The sequence below is a fragment of the Ursus maritimus genome, unplaced genomic scaffold (genome assembly GCF_017311325.1).
Source record: "Ursus maritimus isolate PB19 unplaced genomic scaffold, ASM1731132v1 scaffold_4, whole genome shotgun sequence".
NCBI classification, from domain to species: domain Eukaryota; kingdom Metazoa; phylum Chordata; class Mammalia; order Carnivora; family Ursidae; genus Ursus; species Ursus maritimus.
In genome coordinates, this window is record NW_024426552.1 from 62,462,121 (window position 1) to 62,489,398 (window position 27,278).

The 27,278-nt window shown below is 46.3% G+C and overlaps 1 protein-coding gene across 4 annotated transcripts in view; it reads left to right on the forward strand.

The window, feature by feature from the left end:
- Positions 1-3,824: 3,824 nt before the first annotated feature.
- The window catches only part of PLA1A (phospholipase A1 member A), a 27,103-nt gene continuing 3,649 nt past the window's right edge, over positions 3,825-27,278 (forward strand). Inside the window, exons 1-10 of one of the 4 annotated variants that reach the window (XM_040621302.1) lie at positions 3,825-4,132; positions 10,667-10,868; positions 12,571-12,748; positions 13,252-13,360; positions 14,373-14,474; positions 16,835-16,924; positions 18,962-19,129; positions 20,772-20,861; positions 23,142-23,290; positions 24,442-24,550. In XM_040621302.1, the coding sequence (XP_040477236.1) occupies positions 4,060-4,132; positions 10,667-10,868; positions 12,571-12,748; positions 13,252-13,360; positions 14,373-14,474; positions 16,835-16,924; positions 18,962-19,129; positions 20,772-20,861; positions 23,142-23,290; positions 24,442-24,550 (1,270 nt within the window). In that variant the 5' untranslated portion in view covers positions 3,825-4,059. Of the gene's footprint in view, positions 4,133-10,666; positions 10,869-12,570; positions 12,749-13,251; positions 13,361-14,372; positions 14,475-16,834; positions 16,925-18,961; positions 19,130-20,771; positions 20,862-23,141; positions 23,291-24,441; positions 24,555-27,278 lie in introns of all 4 variants that reach the window. The other 3 variants (XM_008708199.2, XM_008708201.2, XM_008708200.2) reach the window with 3 other exon arrangements.

Genomic DNA, 27,278 nt, shown 5'->3' on the forward strand with positions numbered 1-27,278 from the left:
GGTGGCAGTGAATGAATGAAATCGGGAAACATGACTAAAGCGAACAAATGAATCTCTAGCAGGATGATGTCTACTGGAGACTGCTCTAGTGACGGTGACATTTTGGGTTGAGATGTGCTTTCTGGTGTCCCTTACTTCACACCAGCCATGAATCCAGAAAACCGGGAGGAAGGCATTCTCCGAAGGCATGTATGTTTTCCTTCTTGCAGGTAATCAGACCTAAGAAAAGGCACATTCTGTGCTGTTTCGCAGGAAGACCTGCCATTGAAACCTGGCTCTGCTCCTGGGCATGAGAGTTACCCCTCTGAGCCTCGGGTTATGGAGGGAATGTACTTTGGAGCCGGTGCCCACCTTCAAGGCTGTGGTGAGGATGAGAATAGGTGTGAGATAATAGAAAATATGCATATTGGTCTGTCCTTGGTTCCTGTCCCAGAGCTCCCGAAACCCCTGTAATTTCCTACGTTATAAGAGCACTAGAAGCATCTTTAGTTCTAATATTTGGTCTTTGACCTCAGTTCCTGACACAGGGCTCTTGAAACCCTTGTAATTTCTTGGGTGATAAGAGTCTTCTGTCCTAATGAGGTCACTCTGAGTGGATTCCCGGATGGCTCCTGGATGAGGGCTGGTCACCAGAAAGGCCTAGCCATGATTGGAAGCTTGGATTTTTCAGCCCTGCTCCCCATTCTCTTGAAGGGAGAGGGGCTGAAAATGGAGTTAATGAGTGATCATGCCTACGTGATGAAGCTTCCATAAAGTACCAGAAGAACAGGCTTGGGGAGCTTCTGAGTTTACCCATGGAGGGGTAAACACACTTTAAAAATTAATGTGACCTCATTTTATAGTCCTAAGCTGGTGAGGCCTAGAATTATTTCCTAGAATTAGTTCATATTGGTTATTACATTAGTTTGTATGCCCACGCCCCCACCCCTATGGTGAAGGCAGTGATTCCACAGACACACAGGGACACACACACACACACACACACACACACACAGACACACACACACACACACACACATAATAAAGGCATATTCACTTATGGAGCTGTCTGCTAGGGATCCTGAGAGAAGGTGGGGGAGCTGGGAATCTGAGCTGGGAACAGGCAGACAGGGACTGCTGAAGGGGATTCAGTGGACTCCAGGATGGTAGCCTAGATGTCTCCCCCCCCTTTCCCCCAGCCTCTCCCTTCTCTTCCTCTTCTCTCTCTCTCTCTTTTTTAAAGATTTTATTTATTTGAGAGAGAGATGGAGGGTACAAAGGGAGCGTGAGAGGGAGAAGCAGACTCCCTGCTGAGCAGAGAGCCCGACCCAGGACTCGATCCTAGGACCCCAAGATCATGACCTGAGCCAAAGGCAGATGCCTAACCAACTGAGCCACCCAGGCGCCCCATGCCTCTCTTTTTTTTTCAAGTATTTAGTGAGCAGCTATTATATACCAGACACTGTTCTAAGCACTGAGTACACAGCAGGGAACTCTGAGTAGTGAGCACTGGAACTGAACACCTGTCTGCACATGACAATGGGGGCCTGAGTGTTATCTCCAATCGGGCCCCTTGCCACTGTCCTGTCCAGGTGAGCACACTACCAGATGTACCGCGCCGTCCCTTGATAAATACTGAGCACCAGCTTTGCAGCAGGTGCCGTGCTAGGCTCTAGGGACACCTCATTGAGCAGAAGAGACCCAAATTTTGTCCTGAGGCTAACATTCCCCTTGGGGGAGAGAGACCATACACACTGAATATAATTGGTGTTCCTCAGTGTCTCCTGACAACCTCACCTTCTAAAATCTGCCTGTCTCACTTTCCAGGAGCCCCCCCCCCTTCCTTGGCCCCTTCCAGCTATGCTCCCACACTGCTGGGCTCTTTGAGCTTCCATCTCCTCCCTGGTAAAATGGAGATGACTGTAGTAAGAATTAACAGAAAACTTGTGGTTCTAGCATGTGTACAAGCATGTGAGGAGCTTGCTGGAACTGCAGAATCCTGGGCCCAACACCGGAGATTCTCTGGGTGATGCTGAGGTGGGGGTCCTGCACGGGAGCGCTCCAACCCCACCCAGACAGCACTGTTCTAGCTGACGAAGGGGTAAGGGATGTCAGCTGTGTTGATGCCGCCCAGAAGGAATACCATGCTGGGGTAACAGCAGTAACTGGTGTGCCAGCTCTGGAGGTGGTGTGAGTGGCTGTGAAAATGCAGCCCTCAGTCTGCTACCACGGGAAAGCTAATTGACTGATGGTCCCAGTTGCTGCCTTTCTGGATCTCCCTTCATCTTTGTGCGGAGACTGACCCCAGCTAGTGACGGAGCAGGGTGGAGATGCTAATCCAGGTTCATTCCTGTAAGACACAGGACTGCATTAAGGAGAAACTTCAGCTTGAGGATTCCCCATTTCCCTTGCCAGAACATTCCAGGAACCGTGAGGCAGTCCAAGGCTTTTCAATGTCTTCCTCTTTCCTTCCCCCTCTCCTTCACAGGTGTCAGACCCGCATCACTGTCTAAGGGCTGTCTCTAACTTTTTTAGCTCCCCTTATTCTTCACAGGTGTTATCACCGTAAATCTTTTTCATCTGGTCCCGTCTTGGCATTTCTTCCCCGAGGACCTGGACTACCACACCTGGCATGGTCTGTGACACCGGAGCAGCCTGCAGTAGTGCCCTATTTACGGCCCCGCTCCTTCCTGGTGGCAGCAGTGCTTGAGCAGGGATCACGAGCACGAGGGGAAGCCGGGGCTGGCCCCTCCAGAGCCATTTATCCCCATCCTGGACAGGCCTGGCACAGCCGCGCTGACATGGCACCAACGCCTCTTTGGGGGCTGTTACTATCTGGTGCAGTGGTTCAGAGCATGGCCACTGTGGTTAGCTTGTGCCAACGCTACATGACCTTCTGCAAGTTACTTAACCTCTCTACGCCCTAAAGCTGTGCTCACCTCCCGGAGCCATCGTCTGAAAAGTTTAGTACCGTCCTGTTGGCAGATTCTCTGCCTCGTAGCACATGCTACAATTTCAGGAGTGTTGGGCAAGTACCTTGCCTTCCCCTTGCCCCTGACCTGCCTAGACTAGCTCTCTGTGGTTTCTGCCGCTTCTTTGGGTGGAGAGGCCATGTGGTATATGGGAAACGCCCTGGTTCCAGGCCAGCTCAGCCACTTCTAGCAACAGGGTTTCTATAGGTCATCTTCTTTCTCTACTGTTCAGTTTCTTTATTCGAGAATTTAAGAAGCTGAATGTCTCTCTTTAGAGGCTGGGCTTTACCTCTAGCTCCAAGAGTCTATGAAAAGACAGTACTCTCAGAGGCAAACTTCATATTCTTCCACTCTTTCTGTTAAATATACACTAAACACATATTATCGGTTCAGTTCTGTTCTAGGCCCTGGGGATTCAAAGCTGAAAGGAGGGCGCCTGGGTGGCTCCGACGGATGGGCGTCTGCCTTTGGCTTAGGTCATGATCCCGGGATCCTGGGGCCAACCCTGCGGCTGGGCTCCTTGCTCAGCGGGGAGTCTGCTTCTCCCTCTCCCTCTAACCCCCTCCCCCACCTTGGTTCCTCTTCCAGAGCTCCCCCCACCCCCTCACCCCACCAGCTTGCGTTCTTTCTCTTTCTCTCAAAAAACAAAAACAAAAACTGAAAGGAAATGAAAGGAGCAGGTCTGTGCCTGCTCAGAATCTTTCTGCGGAGACAAACATGTCCACAGACGATTCCAGTACGATGAGGGTTTTGTCATCACCTAGAGATGAAAGACTTCTGCCTTGGCTTTTACTAACATTTTACAATGGGAAGTGGGAGAGGTGCAGGAAATCATTTCCTGATGCTGTTTGGCTCAGAGAGGAAGGACAATGAGTTTCAACGTCCATTGCTTTAAAAAAAGAAAAGAAAAGTGTATTTATTTTTGTTGAGAGGAAGAAACCAACAAACTGTGGAGGTTAAACAGATAGGGAGAGTTCATTTTTCTTCTACAGGTCAAGAGGCCAGTTAATGATTAGTGAGACCCAAGTGGGTGTTTGGTGTCCGAAACGTCGAGCGCCTGGCTTGTAGGAGTCTGCTTCTCCCCAACTCTGAGACTTGCAGCTCAGCGATGCCCCCAGGACTCTGGGAGAGACACTTATGCTCGTGGGGGCTCCTTTTGTGGCTCAGCATTGGAAGTGCAGGTAATTTGGGGGCTCAGGCCTTGGGTGGCATTTCTTTGTCAGTGGTTCTGTTTCTTAAGCCGTCTATTTATGCAGTGCTAACCTTTGGAAGGTCCCCTAAAAGCCCTCTCTTGAGATGAATTTAGAAGAGGGAGGAAAAAACCCTATAATCATGAAGGGACTGATGGCGACCAGGACACTTTCTCAAGTCCTTTAGTTCTTGTACCCTTTCCTTAAAAGCTGCATTAATTCTCTTTACCTTGTCACAAGCCAGGATAACTCTAAGAAAATAAGACTTGATTAATTCCAAAATACGATTTACATTCCCCCTATAACTATCCATTGTACCAAGATATATTTAATTTTAAAATTTAAATTTTCCATGGGGCGCTTGGGTGGCTCAGTCAGTTAAGCATCTGCCTTTGGCTCAGGTCTTGATCTCAGGGTCCTGGGATCGAGGCCCGCACTAGGCTCCCTGCTCAGTGGGGAGCCTGCTTCTCCCTCTCCAGCTCCTTCTCCTTGTGCTCTCTCTCCTCTCTGTCAAATAAATAAATAAACTTTTTAAAAAATTAAGTTTCCAGACTAACAGAGATTTTGTCATTGAGAGGAGTAGATATCCTTGCTATTCCACTGACCAAACTCAAATTTAGGTCTGTTGTCCTTCCTGGTAGGACTACAACAGCGAGTCCCTGCTAACCACAGATGACAGGATGACCTTTAAAAAAAATTCCTGAAGGTGCCACTTGGATTTTACCTTTCCCCAGGTAAAAACCCCACCCACCGTGCCTACTGGCTTACTGTAGCAAATCTAAACACTCCCGTGGCCTGGGGGTTCTCTGGCTGGGGAAGATCCCTCTCTTCTGAGCACTGGTCCTCCTCCTAGGAAAGCTCCTTCCACCTCCCTCCCCCCCGCGTCCCCATCGCCCCACAGCAGGCCCCCATTCAGTTGTGTTCACCAGACATTTAATTATCAGTCCCCGGCTTTAGAATGTGTCAGTCCTTCTGCCTGGAGCTGCTCATACCTTTTTGTTCACATATGCTCATCACATCTTCCGGGAGGCCTGCCGTGATCCCTCCCTCTCTTGTCACACCTCCTGCCTCTCTCAGCAGCCCTCCCTGCTCCAAAGTTCAGCATGCACGAGTGCATTCACCCCCTGCATTACCAGGTGGCATTTATTTATTTATTTATTTGTTTGTTTATTTATTTATTTATTTTTAAGATTTTATCTATTTATTTGACAGAGAGAGAGACAGCCAGTGAGAGAGGGAACACAAGCAGGGCGAGTAGGAGAGGAAGAAGCAGGCTCCCAGCAGAGCAGGATCCCTGGGTGGCCTTTAAAAGGTGCTGCTTAGCTGCAAGTGTGCTTTCTCTTAAGCACTTACTTGTGTCGGTGTATCTAAAATTGGTGCGTTCGTGTGAAATTCTGCCGTATGAACACACAGAGCTATCTTGTTATTCTAAATGGCCGTTTATACATGATACACTAGATCTGAAAGGATTTCTATCTTATACATTTTTGATGGATGTGGGAAATACTGCTCTGCAAAGAAGTTACAGCAATTTATTAGTATGTGAGCATGGCTGTTTTCCCACCTGTCTGCTGATACTTTGTAGTATCAAACATTTTTCATATTGTCAACTTGATAGAAAAAATAGTTATTACATCGTTCTCTTATTTCTTAGTTCTTATTATGAATTGTGCTCCTGGTGTCTTGTTTAAGCAATCTTACTATATAGACAATTTTTTGTATTTTCTTCTAAGCCTCATGGGCTAGCCCAATCAGGCTAAGATCCCCAGGAACAAACCCTTTACTCATGGTGTGTTTTTTAGTACAATGCTGTTTTATTTTGCCAAAGTTTATTTTTATTTTTGTATATATTTATATATATTATTTTGCATGTATGTCCATAAAAAATTTTCTGTCATTTTCTTTTCTTGTATTACCCATGTCCTGTTGATTCTAGGATTATTGTAACCTCATGAAATAAGGTTTCACTGTTTTATACTATAAACTGTTTTATTCTATAAACAGCTTATATAAGATAAAGATTACTTGTACTTTAGAGCAGTGGAGTTCTCAGATAAAACCATCTAGCTCTAGTGTATTTCAGGGCCAGAGATTACCAATTTAATGTTTGGATGCTAGTAGTTTTATTTGGGCTTGCAATTCCTTCTTGAGTCAGTTTCACTAAATTATATTTTTCTAGAAAATTGTCCATTTCTTCAAAGTTTTCCAATGGATTTGGGAATTTTTAAAAATATCTTTTTATCCGTAATGTTCTGGTGTTATACTATAATATACTTACAGATTGACTGACTTATAAAGGGTTATTTATTTATTTGAGAAAAGGAGGGGCAGAAGGAGAGAGAGAATCCTGAACCAGGCTCCCTGCTGAGCGCAGAACCTGATGTGGGGCTTCACATGGGGCTCCTCTCGGGGCTCAATCCCACAACCCTGAGATTGTGACCTGAGCTGAAGTCGAGTTTGGTGCTTAATTGACTGAGCCACCCAGGCGGTCCTGTTCATTTTTTATTTTTTTAAGATTTTATTTATTTATTTGACAGAGAGAGAGAAAGACAGCAAGAGAGGCAACACAAGCAGGGGGAGTGGGAGAGGAAGAAGCAGGCTCCCAGTGGAGGAGCCTGATGTGGGGCTCAATCCCAGGACCCCGGGATCACGCCCCGAGCCGAAAGCAGACGCATAACGACTGAGCCACCCAGGCGCCCCGGTCCTATTTATTTTTTATCTCGCTCATTACCCTGAGTGTAATTTTTGATTGGAGAACTCATGTTTTTTTGGTTATGGAAAATTCTTAACAATTATCTTTTCAAAATATTGCTGCTTCTCCTATTCTCTTCCTTTAGAGAACAGCTACTAGATAGAAATTGGAACCTCTCCATCTATTGTCTATATTTTTAAACTAGACTTTCCTATTAAAAGGGTTTTACTTCTGGGGCGCCTGGATGGCTCAGTCGGTTAAGCGTCCGATTCTTGATTTCGGCTCAGGTCAAGATCTCAGGATCATGAGATTGAGGCCTGCATGGGGCTCTGCGCTGGGCGTGGAGTCTGCTTGAGATTTTTTTCTCTCCCTCTCCCTATGCCCCTGCCCCTGCTCATGCTCTCTCTCTTTCTTTCTCTCTAAAATAAATACATTAATTAAAAAAGTTTTTTACTTCGCACTAAACATTATAGTATCGATTCCTTTTTTATTTCAGTGGTTATCTTTTTCATTTCCAATTTTTGAACTAGTTTTTTCCTATATAGCTTATCATTTATGCTTGTTTTTATTTCATGATTTCTTATTCTTTGTCTTTATTTTTATCCTCATAGATTCTCCGCATACTTATTTTAAAGTCAATGTCAAAGGCTTTTAAAACCTTATTTTACCTGGAATGAATTCCTGATTCATTTATTGGCTTTATTGGCTACCTTAGTAAACATTCAATTTCTGTATATATTTAGGCATTTTGTTTGCAGGATTTTTAAAAGTAAACTTGTTATTAAAGTACAGCATATATACAGACAAGTGCACAGATTATTAGTATACAGATTAATGACTTTTCAGAATGAATTCACCTGTGTAACCATCATCTGGATCAAGAAATAAAACATTACCAGGTTCTTAAAACCCTTTCTATGTATCCCCTCTTAAATCACTACAACCCTAAAGATAACTAACACAATAGATTAGTTTTATTTCAATGTTCAATGAGAAGCTTGTGTTTGGCCTCGCCCCCACACCTCCCCTTCACCCCCTCACCTTCTCATCTTTATTTTTATTTTTTTGAAGACTTTATTTATTCATTTGAAAGAGAGAGAGCACTAGAGCAGGGTGGGGGATGGGGAGAGGGAGAGGGACAAGCAGACTTCCCGCTGAGCACAGAGCTTGATCCCAGGACATGGAGAGATCATGACCTGAGCCCAAGTCAGACACTTAACAGACTGAACCACCCAGGCGCCCCCCCCCCCCCTTCTCATCTTTAGACTCTCTCCTCCAGTTGGGGGGATGGGTTGTCTCAGCTCTTATTAGTGAGGTCTTGTCTTTCCATCCTTTCTCCCTGAATAAAGCTATAGCCCAGGTAAAAAGTCAATAGCTTTTTTTTTTTTTTTTTTTTTTTTTTTTTTTTTTTTTTTGGTTGTATTGCTTTTGTTTTTAGCTTCCTCTATTGAGTTGGGGAGCCCCTCCTCCCACTACCACAGGTGGGCCTGGTGCTGATCTTCTTCACCTGACATGGAACACTCGAGGACCCCACTTAACTCCCAGAGCTGAATTCTCACAACCACTGCCTTCTCCCAGACTAGGAACCCAGCACCATCTTGCAATTCTTTTCTTGTTCTTGTTCACAGAGACATAATCTTTATATTTGAGATTGGCTCTTTCTCTCTTCTCTTTTGATATTCATCTTCGATTAGTCTTTGGTTGGAGTGGCATCTGGGGAGAGGGGGTATCTGAGCATGATTCACAGTGCCACCTTCCATATTCCCAAGTGATCAAAAGTTTTATTCTGTCATCTGCAAATATTGGCGATTATTTCTCCTCCTTTTCAAACTTTGTAACTTTGATCCTATTTTATTGTCTTGTTTCCCTGGCTAGGACTAGACCTTCCAGTACAATATTTCATAGAAGCACTGATAGCAGACATTCTTGTTTGTTCCCAGTTCTAAGTGGAATGCTTCTACTGTTTCACCCATAAGTATGGTCATTGCTATAGGTTCTTGGTAAATACTTTTTCTTAGGTTAAGAAGTGTTGGGTATTAAATTTTATTGTGCTTTTTCTTCTTCATCTATTGAGATGAACATATGGGTTTTTCTTCTTTAATTTTTCATATGTGAATTACATTAATACATCTTCTAATGTTAAGACGTCTTTTCATTCCTTGGATTAAACCCTGCTTGGCCACGATGTGTGTTTAGTTCTTGTTATTCTTGATGGACTTAGATTTGCTGATAATTAATTCAGGGCTTTTATATCTGTGTTTAATAGTGAAATTGGCCTTTCGTCTTCCTTTCTCGTTCTGTTCTTGTCCAGTTTTGGTATCTTGGTTATTTTCATAGAATGAATTTAGATTCTCTCTCCCCTTTTCTATTCTCCAGAACAGTGCTAAGAATTGAAGGATTAGTAGACTTTTTCTGTAACACTGCCTGGCCTGGGAGAGTTTTTTAATGAAGAGATTGAAAACTACTGTTTCAATTTCCTAATGCTACAGTTTTACATTTGACTTTCTGTTTTTTCTTTCTTGACTAAGTTTCAGTAAGCTATACTTTTCTAGGAAATTGTTCATTTTCTAGGAAGATATCTGTATTTTGAACTTTTGGGTGGTATGAACATGCTCTTTTATGGTTTTAAAAATCTCTATTTATATCCCCTTTTTATTCTTTATATTGTTTACCTATGACCTCCCTCTTTTTTTCTTACTCTGTCTTATCAAAAGTACATCTAGTTTATTATTCTTTTCAAAGAACTAGCTTTTCATGTTTATTGTCTGTGGCAGACACTATTCTAGGCAGTAGAGTGAACAAATGGATAAAAATTCCTGCCTTCTTTGCAAGTATATCTTAATGTAGGGAAATCAATAAACAATACACTTAATAATAAACTAGTGAATTCCATAGGAGATTAGAAGGGGATGATTGCTATAAAAGGAAATAGATCAGGATGAGGAAGATTGAAAGAACTTGGGGGAGAGGCACAGGCAGGTGGCAATTTAAACGAGGTAGTTACCATTGACAGGCAAAGACTTGAAGGAGAAGAAGGGTTAGTCATGTGGATGTCTGTGGAAAGACACTCCAGGCAGAAGGGATGGCCAGTGCAAACACCCTCAGGTGGTCTAGGACAGTGTAGAGTGAGAAAAAGCTGGAAGGACACGTGGGCAGAACAGAGGAGGTAATAGTTGGACAGGCAGAGTGCTCCTGGAGCCAGTGGTTTAAACCATTCAGGTCTTCAATACATTCGTTAGGTCTTCAGATCTCATTCTGGGGGAAATGCCTTAGAGGCATTTTTTTGTATAGAGGTGTGACATTATTTGACTTAATTTTTGGCTTGCAATTGGCCATCTACACCATGTGACTTTCACATTGTCTTTCCTCTGTGTCTGTGTCCTAATTTCCTCTTGCAAGGACACCAGTCATACTGGATTAAGGCCTACCCTATTGGCTTCATTTTAACATAATAACCTCTGTAAAGACTCTGTCTCAATGCAGTCACATTCTGAGGTCCCAGGAGTTAGGACTTCAACATACAGATTTATAGGGGCAATTCAATTTATTTCATAACAATATCCGCTTCACTATGGCCTTTAATTTTTTCTGGTTGAGTAATAGTCATATCCTTTTCTGACGTTGTATCTTTGGACATGAAAACTATTCACAGATCTTGGTTACAGAAGTTATGTCTTTAATAAATTAGTCTGAATATTGCACTAGATGATTTATAATAAATGCTTGTAAGCCCCTGTTTCTTTCTTCCTCTCAAGAATGCTTTTCTTCCTTCTAAGAACAGATGACCTCACCTTGGATCTTTCTTGTTTTTCTTTTTGTTTTTTTTCTTCCAGGAGATGCACCTTCTACCCCACAGAAAATGTGCACTGACTTCCAGAACGTTAATCTTCTCCAAGGCACCAATCTCAAAGTCCAGTTTCTCCTTTTTACCCCTTTGGATCCCAGCTGTGGGCAGCTAGTGCAGGAAAATAGTGACATCCAAAACTCTGGATTCAATGCCACTCTGGGAACCAAACTACTCATCCATGGATTCAGGTGGGAGTAATCAGCCAATAGAAACATCTCAGCTAGGAACTAAAGAGTGACCGTAATGCCATGGAAGTTAGTGGGGAGCAAGTGGAGAAATGAATTTACTGACAGTCCCCTGTTTCATCTCTCACCTCCTGCTGCCTTTGAAGGTGTCTCCTAACAACATGAACACACATCGTGTTGTTCATTTGGTGGTCATGTACGTTACTCCTCCTCTCTGTCTTGTCTACACACTCTCACACAGTAAATACGTATGACCTGGGACAAGTTGCCCCAGCACATGGAGCCTTGGTTTCCATGTCTGAATAAAGGGGAAGTTGTAGAGATGGTTTCAGTGATCCTTTTCTCCCTGAAGCATGGGTTGTATGACTCATCTCAGCCAATGAGGTCATAGGCTTTGTGCAATCGGGGTAACAGCATAGTGTTTTTATCCAGGGCTTTATTTACTCTTTTTCATTTCTTCCCTGCTTTCCTGATTTAGGAAACTTCCACCCATGGGCCCTACTTGCATCATCTCCTGAGGTTAACCTTTCTCGGGTGCTAGACACTTCTCTTCTGCTATTTCTTTGATGCCCTATAATCCTTCCAACATCTTCTCTCCAGAGCCCATCGACAAGGCCAGAAACAGAGGACGGTTGGTGGGAGGAAAGAAGGAGAGGATGCAGTGAAATAGTAGTAGTATCAAGCAACCAGAGATGGGGGCACCCAAGGAAGGAGGGGACACAAAGGCACTGCACAAAGAATCACCATTTCATGGTTTCTGTGTCCTCTCTGCTTTGCAAATCACTGGACTCGAGGGACCTAGCCACATCCCTCCTTAGGCATTCTTCCTCACTCCTGTGCCAAAGTCTTTCCTCCAGCATGCTCTCCAAGGCTGAGTGTGTACCCCCAACCCAGAGATAGCTAACAGAGCTGGAGAGCTCAGCAGGCTGTTACTCTGTCTGCTCCTAGATCCCCCAAATCCACGTTCTGTGGCACACACCCAGTTTGTGCTCCTGCCCACGTGAGCACACCCTTACTCTTCCCTTACTGTGGGCCATTGAGAAAACTTCTCCCCATCCCAATCTCCTGGGAGAGATTTATGAAATTTTTTTCTATCATTCTCCTTTTCCTAGAAAAGCCCTATTATACTGTAGGTTCCAGAATAATAGAAAATGTATCTTATTTTTCTTTATTTCTCACAAAGCCCCTAGCATACTGCCTGGCTCATTGAATTAATGAAAGGATGACCAAATGAACAAGTAAATCCCCCATGGGAGAGTGCTTGTATTATAGAATGAGAATTAAGATTGCAAATCATAACTCTAAGGTAAAACCTATCTGTCCTTCCCCATGAGAAACATAAGCAGCGTCAGTATATATGGTTTGTGTGGTATGCACTGCGCAAAGATACCTGACTGCTGGCTGGTGGGCTGAACTCCAACCTGAGTTCTGGGCCCTGGTAGGAGGTTGTAGCTACCTGGAACAAAAGGCCCTTTTATAATTTACACAAAGGCTTCATATATGCAGGCTGAAGCCCTGGTGACTTTGGGATTATGCTCTCCCTATGCTCAAAGTGGTGTGAGATTTATTGCCCATATACCCCCCTTATTTGTTTTGACCTTCCCCCCGGGTTTACTCTGTTAATAGAGAGTGTCATTGTCATTTCCACGACAGTGGATATTGGCTTGGCAGATAATTTTCCTATCCTTTCTGGCCCTCTGTCTAGGGCTTTAGGTACAAAGCCTTCCTGGATTGATCAGTTCATTGGCACTCTTCTTCGGGCAGCAAATGCTAATGTGATTGCTGTGGACTGGGTTTATGGTTCTACAGGTGTCTACTTCTCAGCCGTGGGAAATGTGGTTAAGCTGGGACTTGAGATCTCCCGTTTCCTCAGAAAACTCCTGGTAGGTGCTGAAGAGTTTGGGGGTGAGTTTTGGCTGCTTATGGAGGAAAGAGGGGACAGAAAGAAAGAGTCAACACATGAGGAGGAGCTTTAGGGCAGAAGCCGAACCACCCAGTAGCTTTTGGGTCCTCCCTTCTAATCTCCACTTTACCACTTACGGTACTGACTTTGGGCAAGTTGTTGCCCCACTCTGAGCCTCCTGCTTCAGCTCTGTAAAATGTGCCACTGATGTTAGATACGAAGTCCCTCAAGAGAAAGTGGCCATGGTCATTACTCACATACCTTGGGCGCCAAAGAGAAAGTGAGGCAGTCGTCAAGGTGGGGTTTCTAGGAAGAGGGCAAGTGATGAATGGGATGAAAATTCTGCCTTTTTCTCCCAAAGCATGTGTGGGGGTATGTCATGCCCAGGGTCCTCTGATTCTGAAGCTTCGGGGAAAAGTGTGACCCTGTGAGGCCAGAGGCTGCTGTGGCCCACATGCGATTCCCTGGAAATGCCCATTCTAGGAGCTCGGTGTGCCGGAGTCTTCAATCCACATCATTGGTGTTAGCCTGGGGGCCCACGTTGGAGGCGTAGTGGGACATCTCTACAAAGGCCAGTTAGGACGGATCACAGGTAACAGTATTCTCTGCTCATCCTCCCAAGTGTAGAGAGAGAGAGAGAGAATGCCCTGGAAGTGCCTCTGCTAAGACGAGCAGAGGGGATCTTTGTTCTTATGATTGAATTATCTGTTTCCACTAAAATTTATTTACTGTGGCCCTTTTGCATGAAACATATTGTGTTGTTATTGTGTGAACTCTAATGTCAGTGTAAGAAGCCACGTGTTTCTTCTGAGCCTCAGTTACTGCCTCTGTGAAATGAGCTGTAATAGCTCATATCTCCTTGGCCCACTTGGAAATCACCCTTAGACAATTACGCTAAATATTTGCAAAAGCACTAGGGACTTTATGTTTCAGAAGCTACCCTCAATCAGTAAGGGACTAGAGTTGTGTGGTAAGTACCCCCACTTTCTGGCCCTTTAGTGGGACAGTTCTGAGTCATGTTCTATAGAGCCTCTCAGAAGGGTCCCAGTGGGATGAGACCCAGTTGCCCAAAGTAATAATACATTCGTTTTTCCATACTCTGACTCATTTTTCTACTCCCTCACTGTACTTTCTCTGATCTACTCCCAAATAAGCTACTTGTGCTTTAAATCCTTGTCTCAGGATCTGCTTTTTTGGGAAAGAGAGAAAAGGGCATCCAACCTAAGACACGGGGATAGTAGTTTTTGCTTCACTGTGCTGGTGTGAGGACAAGCACAAGGCCTGGCACACAGTTAACTGCTCCCAAAAGTACAGCTGTTGTGATGAATACATGAGGGTTAGTATGACTTCCATTAGCCCTTACCAGGTGGTTGATGTTATCAAGCTCATCTCAGAGCCAGAGAAGCTAGGTCATTGGGAGTTGGAGACAACAATGTGGGGTTTCTGGGTACAGTGGTCCTGGGCTGGTCCTCTCGCCCTTGGGTCCTTGCTGGAAGACTCTAGGAACTGACCAGGAAGGGCTGCCCCGAGAGGTGTGGAGTGCGTCCGTGAGGGTTCCTGCAGCCGAGAGGAAAGGGACCGCTGACATCAGTCTGTCCTAGCAGGCCTGGATCCCGCTGGACCGGAGTACACCAAAGCCAGCCTGGAGGAGCGCCTGGACCCTGGAGATGCCCTCTTTGTGGAGGCCGTTCACACAGACGCTGACAGTGAGTGTGGGGGAGGGTGACCCACCCAGAGTGGGAGCATGAGCCCAGCGGGGGCCAGGAAGCCGGTGTCTCTGTGTGGCTCTGGGCAGGTTCCCTGCCTTCTGAGCTTCTGTTGCAGTGAGTTTACCAGTGTCCTCTTGATCTCTGATTAATACTAAACCTTGTGATGAGGCTGTGTGGGGAAGAGCGTTGCTGCCTGGCTGGCATATGGGAAAGTCATGCTGCTTTTTCAGGGTGAATGTGCCTTGCCCCTTGGGATTGGGGCCTTCCACATCTGGGGCAGATACTCAGGCCTGTCAGGACTTCCCTGCTCCCTTGGGAGGAGCCCAGCCCTTCAGTCCAGTGAAGAATGAGTACCTCCCCTCCAACAGTGACAGGCACAGGAAAGACCCCCCAACCCTGAATCCATTGTGACCAAATTAAGCTATTCAGACCAGCTGGGAAAGGGGGGGTGGTCATTCTTCCTCATTTCTACCCTTTATGAAATGCCCAGGAGGTAGCCAGGCCTTGTGCTCAGCATAGTGGGTGCAGGAAGAGATAATGCCCATCCCTCACCAGAAGAGTGGGCAGTTCAAGTGAGAGGTGTCTGTGTCTCATTCCGTTGGGTCAAAAGACTTCTTTTATTACCCAACACTCACAGATTCATAATTCTGGAAGAACCCCATGCAGTCATATTATTTAACCCTCTTTCCCATCTTCATCATCTCACAGATAGGAAAGCAAAGCCCACAGGCCTCTGCCTAGCTGTTGGGTTAACTGTGTTAATTATCAAGGTTAACCTCTTCTGTTTCTAAATGTGCTAAATAGGGGACTTATTAGGTCCCCAATTACCAGAGTGAGGCCTCTCAGTCCCCTTCAAAGTTGGAGCCTCCTCCTAATGTGACCAGAGAGGGAAAAAGCATTCCATTTTGTCTAACTGATCTTTATTGGGCTAGGTACTCAGCACTGAGAATACTGCAATGTAGTTGAAGAGGGTCCCCACCCACGTGGAAATATGGACTATGAGCAGGCATTCATTCATTACTTCCTTCAGTAAATATTAGGCACTCACAAATATTAGGTGACAGGCATGGTGCCGGTATTGGGAATATAGCAGAAAAAAAGACAAGCAAAGTCCCTGGTGTAAGTTGTAGAGCTTTACAGACAGGTAAGCAGACATCATTACACACTGTGAGTATGATGACAGAGGGGGTGAGGCAGAGGGTGATTTGGGTGGGGGAGCCCCTTCAGCTAGGGTTATGGAGGAAAGTCTGTCCAAGGTGGGACTTTGCAGGTGAGAATGAACCAGCTCTGGGAAGATCTGGGAGAACATTCGAGGTAGAGAGAACAGTCAAAAGCAAAGCCTGGACGTGGGTGGGGACAGCAAAGAAAACTGCGTGGTTAGAGGGCAGGGAGTGAGGCAGGAGAAGAGGGAGGGGAACCAGGCTGGCCATGGTGAGGAGTTTACATTTTATTCTATAGTTGGTGAGAACACGGAGGCATTAGGATTCCCTGTAAAGATGATTGCGGCTGCTGTGCAGAGAATCGGCTGCAGGGGACACTGAGGGAGCCTGGAGGCTTGTTAGAAGGTGTTTGCAGTAGTGGCCTGGGTGGGAGATCGTGGTGGCTTGCACAGAGGTGGGGGCAGTAGAGACAGAAGTAGAAAGGTTCGAAATCTATTTTGGCGGTAGAGCTGACCAGACAGGTGATGGGCTAAGTGTAGGGAATGAGGGAAAGAGAGGAAGCAAGATAACTTCTAGGTCCTTGGCTAACCCCTGGTTAGATCCCGTTAAACAAATAACATACAACCAATCACTGCCAGTAGTGATAGATGTGGGAAGGGGAAGGATGTTAAGAAGGAAGCTGGGGTCTTTGGCAGCTGGCTCTGACCCAGCCTGAGGGGTCTGATACGGCCATCGTGATGAAATGAGAGCTACAGGCTACAGTCTTTCAAACTAGCCAGGTTTCTGCTGTCAAGACAGCACAAAAATATGAGGGGCGCTGTGGAAATGTGGCCCCAAATAGATATCTATCTGAACTATTGCTCAAAACAAACACTTGTTCAACAAGGAAATTTACCAAGCTTATAACATTTAGTGATTTATCAGAACTTATGTTAAGGGATGTTTTTCTTGATTTTATTAGATAAATAGGACTATCTGCTCATGGCTTTATTCTTCTTGGCTGCCTTTTAGTGTAGGAAATGGAGGGCACGTTCTGCAGCGTCCCAGCACTTAGGAGTGAGGTGGGCACCCAATGAGCACACAGAATGGGTGGGCTCCCAAAGTCAGAGTTCAGGCTCTGGTGCCGGAGGACCCTGCTGTGGGGCCCGGAACATGTGCCCCTGCAATCCAAAATAACGGGGTTCTTCCTCCTTTCAGATTTGGGTATCCGGATTCCTGTTGGACACGTGGACTATTTTGTCAATGGAGGCCAAGACCAACCTGGCTGTCCCACCTTCATTCACGCAGGTCAGAAAGCCAGAGAGAGTTGGTGTCTGGCTGCCCCAGAGGCTGGAATTCATCAACAGCCTTCGTGTTGAGCCAGCCAGTATGGACTGCAGGAAGTCTTCCTTCTAGTGTCCTTTGCCATGCCCCATAATGCCTTTCCCTGCATGCCTTACCGAATGGATGTCTTTAGGAGCCCAGGGAATTCTGGGGGAGGAGTACCCGAAATTACAAGCTTGCACCATACTTTTGCTGGGCCCCCCACTTCTTAGGTCCTGCAGTGATATATCATCACTCAAGCCAATAAACTCTATTCTTCCTGGGCCCTGCTTTGTGGTGTGGTCTACACTAGCTGCATCCCCTGAAAGACCCTAGTTGTGGCAGAAGTAGAACGACCCACCAAAAGCTGGCTAGCTGAAGGATTAATCCACTGATGACCACTTCCCCAAACTTATTAAATTTAACAGTTCTCCAAAATTGTTTTCAAGATAATATCTTGAGTACATTTAATGAATATACATTTCTTCTTTTCTAAATACACAATTAATGCTTGAACAGCATGGGTTTGAACTGTACAGGTCCACTTATACATGGACTTTTTTCCATAAATACAATAGAGTACTGTACATGTATTTTCTTATGATTTTTAACATTTCTTCAGCTTACTTTAATAATACAGTATGTAATACATACAACATACAAAATACGTGTTAATTGCTTATGCTTTCAGTAAGGCTTTCAGTCAACAGTAGGCCATTAATAATTAAGTTTGGGGAGAGTCAAAAGTTATACATGGATTTTCAACTGCATTGGGGGGGTTGGTGCCCCAACTGCCCTATTGTTCAAGGGTCAATTATATTCTTCTGGAATGTTCTTTTTGAATATATTCTTCTTAGTATTATTTTAAATAACATTAAATTTGTCAAAAGCTAAGGATCAAGGGTTGTTTAGTCTTTTTTTATTCTTCTTATGAATACAGCCAACCTATCAGCATTTCTTATGAGAATTTTATCCTGATTTCTGTTTACTATGTTTTTAGTCTTTTCCTGCTTTACCAAATTTTTAACATTTTAAGGACTCTTTTGACAATTTTATTGAATAAACCACTAATCTAACTTACCAAATTTATTGATTTTCCAAAACCACATTTCTTTTCACAATTTATAGATTTTCTAGCATTTTTTATCAGACAGGATAGCTTGGTTTTAATGACCTTTGAATATTTTTGTGGCATTTTAGTTGGCCACTCTTCATTTTTCTTCATAACACACTTTGAGAAGGGTTTAGTTTGTGTCCCCCAGCTCCCTGTAGCAGCTGGAAGGAGCTTGCCTTTAGAGAGTGTTCCAGCCATGGGGGAAGGCAAGTTAACACAAGCTCAGACTTGGTTGCTGGTCCCAGAATGGGGGTCCCAAAGTGAGTGGAGAATTTGAAGACCCCAGAACCCCAGAGCTGTAGCTTACTATAGACCTGTTAGCCCAGCCAATTCATCTAATGTGAGTTACTTCAAATTTTTATACAGTAAACAATAACAACAAGAAAACCAAGTTTTTATTAAATTGGGACAAATTCAGTGTATCTGTCATTTGGCCAGGGGAACTCGGAGCACACTGACTTTTAGAGACTTACCATGAACTGTTGCTAACTCCCTTGATTGCTTCATTGCTAGGTTGGGTATCACGTGGTTGTAAAAAATTGGATTGTGTAGGTGATAATGAAGAAGGTAAGATGTGCAGACAGATATTCATTGTGAGAAGTGGGTCAGGATCACCAGTTCCCCGTAAGCCCGCATTTTCCAGAAGACAGTTTGCATGATCATGGAAGATGGGCCTCAAATTAAGCCATTTTTTGATAGATAAAGCTTAGGTATCTCAGGAAAATTCAAAAGAAGAGGGAGAATGTAGTAGTCATGTCCACTAACATTTTAAAAGGTGGCTCAGGAGACACCCCATATATTTATAGCCTGCTGGAATATAAAATTCAATAGAATTACGGTAAGTAGCGTGGAGGGGTTTTCATTTGTCTTAAACTAAAGTCTTGGCTGTGTTTTTCTGCCCCGCGCAGGCTACAGTTACCTGATCTGTGATCACATGAGGGCTGTGCACCTCTACATCAGTGCCCTGGAGAACTCCTGTCCGTTCGTGGCCTTTCCGTGTGTTAACTACAAGGCCTTTCTTGCTGGACAATGTCTGGATTGCTTTAACCCTTTCCTGCTTTCCTGTCCAAGAATTGGTAAATTCCACCCCTTTGGCTTCCTTTGATAATTTGGGGAAAGTTCACGTCTTGCTAGTTATTATCTCTGTTAATCCTGATTTCCTATGGTCAGGAGATCCACCCAATTGGAGTGAGGAAATTCACTTATAAGGTGTGTGGCCTGTTCCCACCTGGAAGAAGGTATTTGGCCTTCCACGCCCCACCCCTCACCCTCTATACTGCTGCCTGATGCCATACCTGCCCCGCACACAGCCTTCACACACGCCCCTCATCTGCAAGTCCAGACTCAGGACACCTTAGAAACATTGGAATAGCCCAGAGCTGCTGCCCCCTCTCCAAGACCAGATGCTCGCCATAGCTCTTTCTAGCTAGGCCAGCCATTCTCCAACTCCTGACACACTCTAAATCGAGGTGTTGTGGGGAATCCCCAAGAATGGCAGCCATGGCCCACATTAGAGGTGTGAGGCTGTGGTGGCCACATGCCAACTGGAGGCTGCCTCATTGCTGGTTGGCTTGGACACATTCCTGGATGATCCAGGCCAGTCTGGGGAGAAGGGCTTGGGAAAGGCTGAGGGATCTGGCCTCAACTCACCCTCTGCAGGTCATTGCTGAGAACCTCCTAGGGTTCTCCAAGATGAAGGATTTCAGGAAGGAATCTGCGAAGTATAAATGGTTCCTTCCCCTCGCTCATTTTCTCACTTCTCACCCCTGGCTGCCACTCAGAACTGCAGCAGCCTGCCATTCCTTATGTGAATGAAACGGATACCAGCTTGATGAAAGGTTAAAGTAGATGTGGCTTCCCACAATGAAGCAAATCAACATTACCTCCGGCTCAGTGGGCACATGCCTCAGTTCCCCCAGACGTGATGCACCTGCTGATATGAACAGTCACCTCACACTGTCTGCCAGCATCACCCCTCGCTACACTTTCCCTGGCGCTGAACAGCCCAGGGATGCTCACTACTTGTACTTCCAAGAATATTTCGTTTCTTCGCCCTGTGTGTCTTTGTCCGAACTGTATTCTCTGCTTGGAATGCCCTTCCCTAACTTGTCAACCACTATTCTTCAGGTCAAACGCTTCTCTGCGCTTTCTGTACACAGGATAGAAATGCCATAAAAACAACAGTCTTTTTTTTATATTAATTTTTTATTATGTTATGTTAGTCACCATACAGTGCATCATTAGTTTTTGATGTAAAGTTCCATGATTCATTACTTGCATTTAACACCCAGTGCACCAAGCAATACGTGCCCTCCTCACTACCCATCACCAGTCTATCCCATTCCCCCACCCCCCTCCCCTCTGAAGCCCTCAGTTTGTTTCCCAGAGTCCATAGTCTCTCATGGTTCAAAACAACTGTCTTATAGATTATTTTGCCAATTGGAGACATAATTTCCAATTTCTGATAAAAACCTCTTGAAATGGGCCAGACGATTTGAAGAATGTACTTCCTGTTTACTTGTGTGTTTATCCTTGGTTGGACTGGGTTGCATGTACCCTGGGACTCCCCCTAGGGCATGAGATAGAATGAGCATACAGTGTGGTTGTTTGTAGAGTGAACCGGTACAGGAATTAATCAAAACATGGTTGGGTGCCATGGGACACTGAAATAGCCTCCTCAGGGCTCTGCTGTCTTTGTCTTTGCCTCTCTACTTCCAGGACTGATGGAACAAAGCAGTGTCAAGATAGAGCCGCTTCCCAAGGAAGTGAAAGTCTTCCTTCTGACCACTGCCCAGGCTCCGTACTGTGGTGAGTTGGGGGAAAGACGTGTACTCAGCTCTGCTAGTGTGCTGTCCTGCAGAAGCCAGGGCTCCGGCTTGGACTGTGTCTAGCACAGCATGGTGGCCGAGGTGGGAGGTGAAAGACTGGGGCAAAGATGTCATAGAAGGGGTAGGGGGGGCAGCAGCTACTGGCCTTAGATCCTGAACTTTCAGAACTTAGATCCTAGTCCAACCCATTGCTCTGCTGCAGTGAGGACTTAAGGAGATCTTACTGTCTATATACTTCTCCTAGTTCCCCCCCACTTCCCTCCAGTGTGGGTTCTCTGTTGTGTGTTATTTGGGAGGGCCCTGTGGTTCTCTCCTTCCTGCATACTTTTTTACCCCCTCCTTGGTGCCCATCTTATGCATCTCCCACCCTGGCAGCCCTCTTAGGTCAGGGTCTCTGAAGAATATTGAACCTTGCCCTCTGCCCTCCTTCCCCTACACATACATATAACAATTCTTCACTGTTGCTTCTAACCATGGCATTTCATTGAAGCGAAGATACCAGTAAAAGATGTTAAATGTGAGAGGAAAGTGTGTCTTAGAATCTATGAAATATGTCACAGGTTGGAGCACATTCTTTCCCTGTGCTATTTACATCTTAAGTAGACTTCCTTTTTTATGCTTGTTATTCTGGGATCTTGTCTGGTTTATTGTACGTACAGGATGAAGGTATCCTGGTTAGGATGATAAATTATATGGCCATGCTAATTCTAACTGATTTTCAGATCAGCCTGTGTCTGGTTGATGGAGGGATCTTTATGGCCTTACCTTCCTTGTACCAGAACTCCTGGAGCCATGTGATATGGAGCCCGCAGTTCAGATTGTGGTCACACAAACTTGGATTTGAATCTCTGCTTCTGTACTTACCAGATGTGTGATCAGGAGAACCTGACTTAGCCTTTCTGAACCTCTACATCTGTATGTAGAAAATGGGAACAAGAACAGTACCTACTCCAAAGAATCAACTGTGAGGATAAAATAAAATCATATACAGGAAGTTGCTAGCACAGTGACCAGAACTTGAGAAGTAATAATTCCTTTCCCTCTATCAATCAGAGAATTGGAGGAGACTAGATGTGGGTGTTTATCATGCTAGTGAGAATTCCTGGAACAAGTGGGTTACAAGAGTCAACTGGGGGCCTCTTACATATATCCACTCATTTGACGACCCAACTCTGAGTTAGGTGTGAGGAAGGGGAGACTCTGAGAGACTAAGCCTTGTGCCCAAGGCTATACAGCGGGGTGGAAAAGAAGGATTCAACTCCAGGTCTTCTGATTCCAAAATCTATTCTCTCTCCATGCCACCACCTGCTTCCACACTGGCCTCTTCGCCTCTGCTTCTAAGAGAGAATCTGCTCTTTGCAGCCGTGTTTCTTGGTTACTCCTGTGTCCTCACTGCCCGCTCCAGAGGTCAGCTTGAGGGAGAATGCTTCGTCCAGTGGCAGAGGCGGCGATGCCAGAACCAGATAGCCAGTTTTCCTTCCAGCTCCGGGACAGCTTCACAGCAACCTGAACTGGCCCCTCCCTGTCTGCACAGCCAGGAATACACACGGCAGGAGCCTGGGGCACACTTGAGGTTAGAGGCATTTTAAGGTCCCTGCTGAGGCAGATCCATGGAACCACCATTTTTGTGACTGTTTCCTGTTTGTTGTGAGATGCCCTCTCTGTGGCCCAGAAGCATGACCCTGTCTGTTCACAAACTTCAGAGAGGCACAAAAAGAAATAAGCCAGCACGAATACCTGCTTGCCTGCGTGCGCTGTGCTCTGAGCCTTGCAGTTCTGAGCTTTTTGTTCTCAGCATGGCAGCTGGGACCCTCCTCTAGCTGGAGGGATGGGACCCCCACCTGGCAGTCCAGGTGGCGCCAGCAGCCCATGGCTCACCGCTCTCACACACTCCCAGGCCACCATGGCCCTGGGCTCCCCTTGCCCAGCTCGCGTGGCCTGTCCGGGCCACAGCAGTGTTCAGCAGGGCAGTGGTCACCCTTGACTCCTGCCAGGCATGCACCACCAGGGCAGAGAAGCTTCTCCAAATAATAATTTTTCTAACGATCTTACTTTCCCCTTAGGACAAAGTTTCCCATGAAGCGCTTTTTCCCCATTACCTCATCTCCTCCTTGCCATGTTCTGTGAGGTAATGTCAAGTGTTATTGTTTACAGATGAAGGAATCAGGACACAGAGAGGTTCAGTAACTTAGGGAAAGGGACACAGCAAGGAAGCAGGGCCAGGTCTTGGATCCAGGTCTCCCGGATCTCTTCCCATCAGGGCTCTGTGCTGCTTCCCATGCCTCACTCCTGCACAGACTGGATTCCACTCCTGCTTCCCACCCACCCAGCATTAGAAGACCCAGCACTCCCAGGGCTTCCAGATACTGTAAAGAGAGAAGCAGGACCTTAGGAAACTCTCATGATGAGGTGAGACCTGCTGGCAAAGGGAGAAGTGGCGTAATCTATCAGACTCAGCCTAGAGAATGAATTCCTCAGGCTTACGTCGTTTAGCCTTTTTTCCACATCACGGGTATCCACTCCAATTCATCCCTTGCCCATCACCGTAACAATCTGCAACCCCTAGCAAACAACCGAGAGACGGACAGAAGGGGCATGGCAGTGGGTATTTTCCTCTGCAGAGGGCAAGCAACGGGGCTTTCTTTCTTTCCTGTGGGCTCCTGGCATCTCAGCACCTGCCGGTGAGTCTTGTTTCCAGCCCCATGAGCCCAGATGGATCACAGCACTCCTCCAGTTAGTGCCGTCTACCTACCTCCACCTGATGTCCCTCCAATATCTGCCTGTGAAACACGACAAATGATGAAGTGCTAGGGCAGAGGTGAAGGATTGCCTCTCCAGCTATGTCTGGATCACCAGAGAGGTCTGTGAAAATGCCCCAAGACTGAAGATACTGCAAAATGCCGCCAGTTGGGCCTCCCCCTTAATAAGGAAAGGATAGGATGTTAGAGGAGCTGTAATCTTCTGAACTTCCCTTGCCAGAGAGACAGCAGGCCCCAGGGGTATCACCATGAGCCAGGCTCCTCATCTAGTCTGTGTCAGTGACACAGCTTCCATGCTGCCTGAGAGGGCAGAGATGCCATAGAGGCACCCCGGCTGCCACAGAGAGGGAAACAGTCATCTCCCGCACGCAAGTGGGCTCCCTGAGACTGTGGGTATGGGAGTGGAGGGCTATTGCTACACTTTATGAGTTATTTATTTAGTATAAGAGACATCCTTTTCAGTTCTTTCAAAATCACACCATCAAGATAATGTCATCAAGCAGGGAGGAGTGGGACATTCTAGCATTACAAGTAGTAACAAAAACTAACATGCATTAAGTGCTTCCTAGCCATAGGCACAAAGTCCCATAAGGACTTTGTGGGTATTAACTCATTTAACTCTCATTCAGACCTATTTTTATTACCCCCAATTTACGATGAGGAACTAAGGATCTGGGACGGCAGGTAACCTGCTGCTAAGAGGTAGATCTCAGATTCCTGCTCTGCTGCTCTCTGGGCCTTTGTGTGCGTTTTGGGCCACTGACCTCTGGCCCGGCCGTCTGCTCTGCTTTGGTTTCCCAGTGCATCACAGCCTCGTGGAGTTTTATTTGCAGAAGCCAAGGAACAAGGACACCCTCATCTCCATCACCTTCCTTAGCAGCAATGTTACTTCCTTGGCCAAGATCACCATGTACGTAAGTGTCCCACATCACACGCACACACGTCTCCCACAACGGGCATGTGGGATCACTGATGGGTGGCCTGAGCCCGCTGGGCTGGAGGTGCGGGTGAGGGCAGTACGATGGATACAGCCACAGACACATGCTGGGCAACTGTCCCAGGTTCACGAGCAGTACTGGATCCAGGGATAATGTGTTTAGACAATAGCAGAGGAGGCAGGTGAGCAGAAGTAATGGGATGGCTCGACAGGTGGTGAAAACATGAGAATTGGGTCCCTGATAGGGAACATTAGTCAGGAATCAGGAAGGGGACATCAGGGATGTCAGCAAGTGGGAGGACCTCAGCCACTTGTCCAGGGAGGGCTGACCAAAGCCTAGGAAGCACCTACTCCTGGAGAGGGGGTGCTACTGGGTGAGGTACTAGAACTGAACCACAGGCAGAGGGCCAGTTAGCAAATGAGCACAAGGTGAGGCCGGCAGGGCTCGAGGCCGCCACGTGGTGCTAATCCCTAGAACCGGGCTGAGCATTTCCTTCCCTTGTGGGGTCACATGTGGGCCTAGCAGCTGGCAGGACCAGGCTTAAGGTGGGACGACAGAGAACTTCAACTATAGGGAGGCTCAAGCCTGGCAAGGGAGAGCAACTCAGCAGCAGAGGTGCAGGTCTCTTTAAAAACCAACTGGGTATAGGGGACACCCTGTCCTAGGCCTGTGGGGTGGGTCTTGTGGGGCGGGTGTCTTTAATCACCTGTGACCAACAAAAAATAACCAGCCCCTAAAAAGGAAGAAAGCCATTGAAGATGTTATCAATAGAGATGTTAAAAGGATTTAAGTTCCCTGGTTAGTGTTCTATAAAAGACCAACCCTGAACGCCCTCTTTGGCAAAACAGGGGTGTGGGGGGTGTGTGTGTCTCACTCTTGAGAGCTTTTTCTGTATCTTTACTTAATAAACTTCTATCGCTTTACTCAAAAAAAAAAAAAAAAAAAGCACCTGGTTAGTTACTGGTAAGTCAGCAGGAGCCAGTCTAATCAAAGAAGTCACTACCTCAGTCAGGGTCCAGTCCAGAAACCAGAGCCAAAGCCGAGAGTCCAATAGAAGGAATTTAACCCAGGAACTAATTACAAATGTGTTGGGAGAGCTGAAAACCCAAAAAGAGGGTGGGGAGACAGCGCGGGGATCAGCAACAGGGGCCAATCCCCCCGTGGGGCTGGAGAAACAAAGCCAGGTGGTGTTGGTAGAGTGCCAGCAGGACCCACCGAGGGGGCTGTCTGGCAGGAGCTGGAAGCCGGCAGGAAATACAGCCCCTCTGGAATCACAGCCCAAAGTGGTCTCCCCACTAAGTGTGCCTCCTGCAAGTTAGACCGCACTGGGACCTGCGGGCAGGGGAGCCCGAGAAGTGTGGTTTGCAGGGGCGGGTGAAGCACCGGCACAGGAATGTCTGGTCGTCCGCAGCGGCAGGTGCACGAGGACAAATGAGACAGAGCCTGACAAAGGGTGAGAAGGTGCTGTTGAGGAGAGTTTGAACTGATGTTTGAGTAGTGATTCGCAGGAGTTACGCAGTCCAGGCGTTGGAGAATGCCCCCCAGGGAGCAGACAGCAGGGGGTGAAGGCACTGGGAGAGGAGGTGGGGGGGTAGTGGGTGGCAGCTCAGGGCCAGACTGTGCCAGGTGTTGAAGGACAGGTTAGGGATTTTGGTGTTTATTCTGAGAGCAGTTTGGGGATCCAGTGGGACTTTGAAGCAGGAGAGTGACTGGATCAGATTGGAATTTAGAACCATTGCTCAGGCTGCAGTGTTAGACATGCATTGTACTATCAGGGAACTCCCAGACACCCTGCCGCCAACCAGGGCTCCAGCTCACAGGCCACAGAGAGAAAGGGACGGCAGGCAGTCAGGATCCCAACACAGATCTTCAGGTCTTGCAGATTATAGCTGAATAATTTTCCTTAGATCAGTTCGAGGTCGTGTTGTTTTCATCGCCTCTCCTGGGCTTTGGTAGATGAGCCAACAGAGGCAGGAGTCTAGACAGTGACAGCAGCTGGCCGCTGATTAGAATCACCTGGAGAGCGTTAAGCACCACCGACCCCCCCCCAGCCCCGCCCCAGGCCAATCACGGCAGCGTCTCTGGGCACCGCCTCAACCGCTACACTCTGAAACGGCCCTGAGTGACTGGAATGTTCAGCCACAGAGTCTCCTCCTTCTCCCAAAAGCTATTTGCGTTTACTCTTTTGAAGAAGACTCAGAACATGGTTATCTTCAATTCCTTGTTTTTCTTTTTCCCTTTTTGCAGAATAGAAATTGAAAAAAAGGAGGGGGGTTTATGTGTGGTCTTTCCCTACTTTCTATAGCGTTGTGAAACCCCAAGATTTCCTTCTAATTAGAAAAATTACCCACACCAAGACCTTAGGTCCCTCACAGCGTCCTTCACGCTCCGCTAGTTTACAAGCTCTTCTATCCATGCAGCTTCTTAAAAGGAAAACTTTTATTTTTTTCCCTCTGACGTATATCAAAACACTTCTAAAATTAAAAAACAAAAACAAACCAGGAACAGCTTTTAAAGTCATATTCAATCTTCCTCAAAAGAAAAAAACAAACTATGTGACTAACCTTGGGTTAAAAAGTACATAAAGACATTTTATCACTCCACAGAGGCCAGAAAAGAAAGGGAAACCATGTGGTTGAGCCATGCGTCCCCTCTTCGTCCCCTCTTCGATGATCCCTAACGCCCACGCGAAGGCAAAAG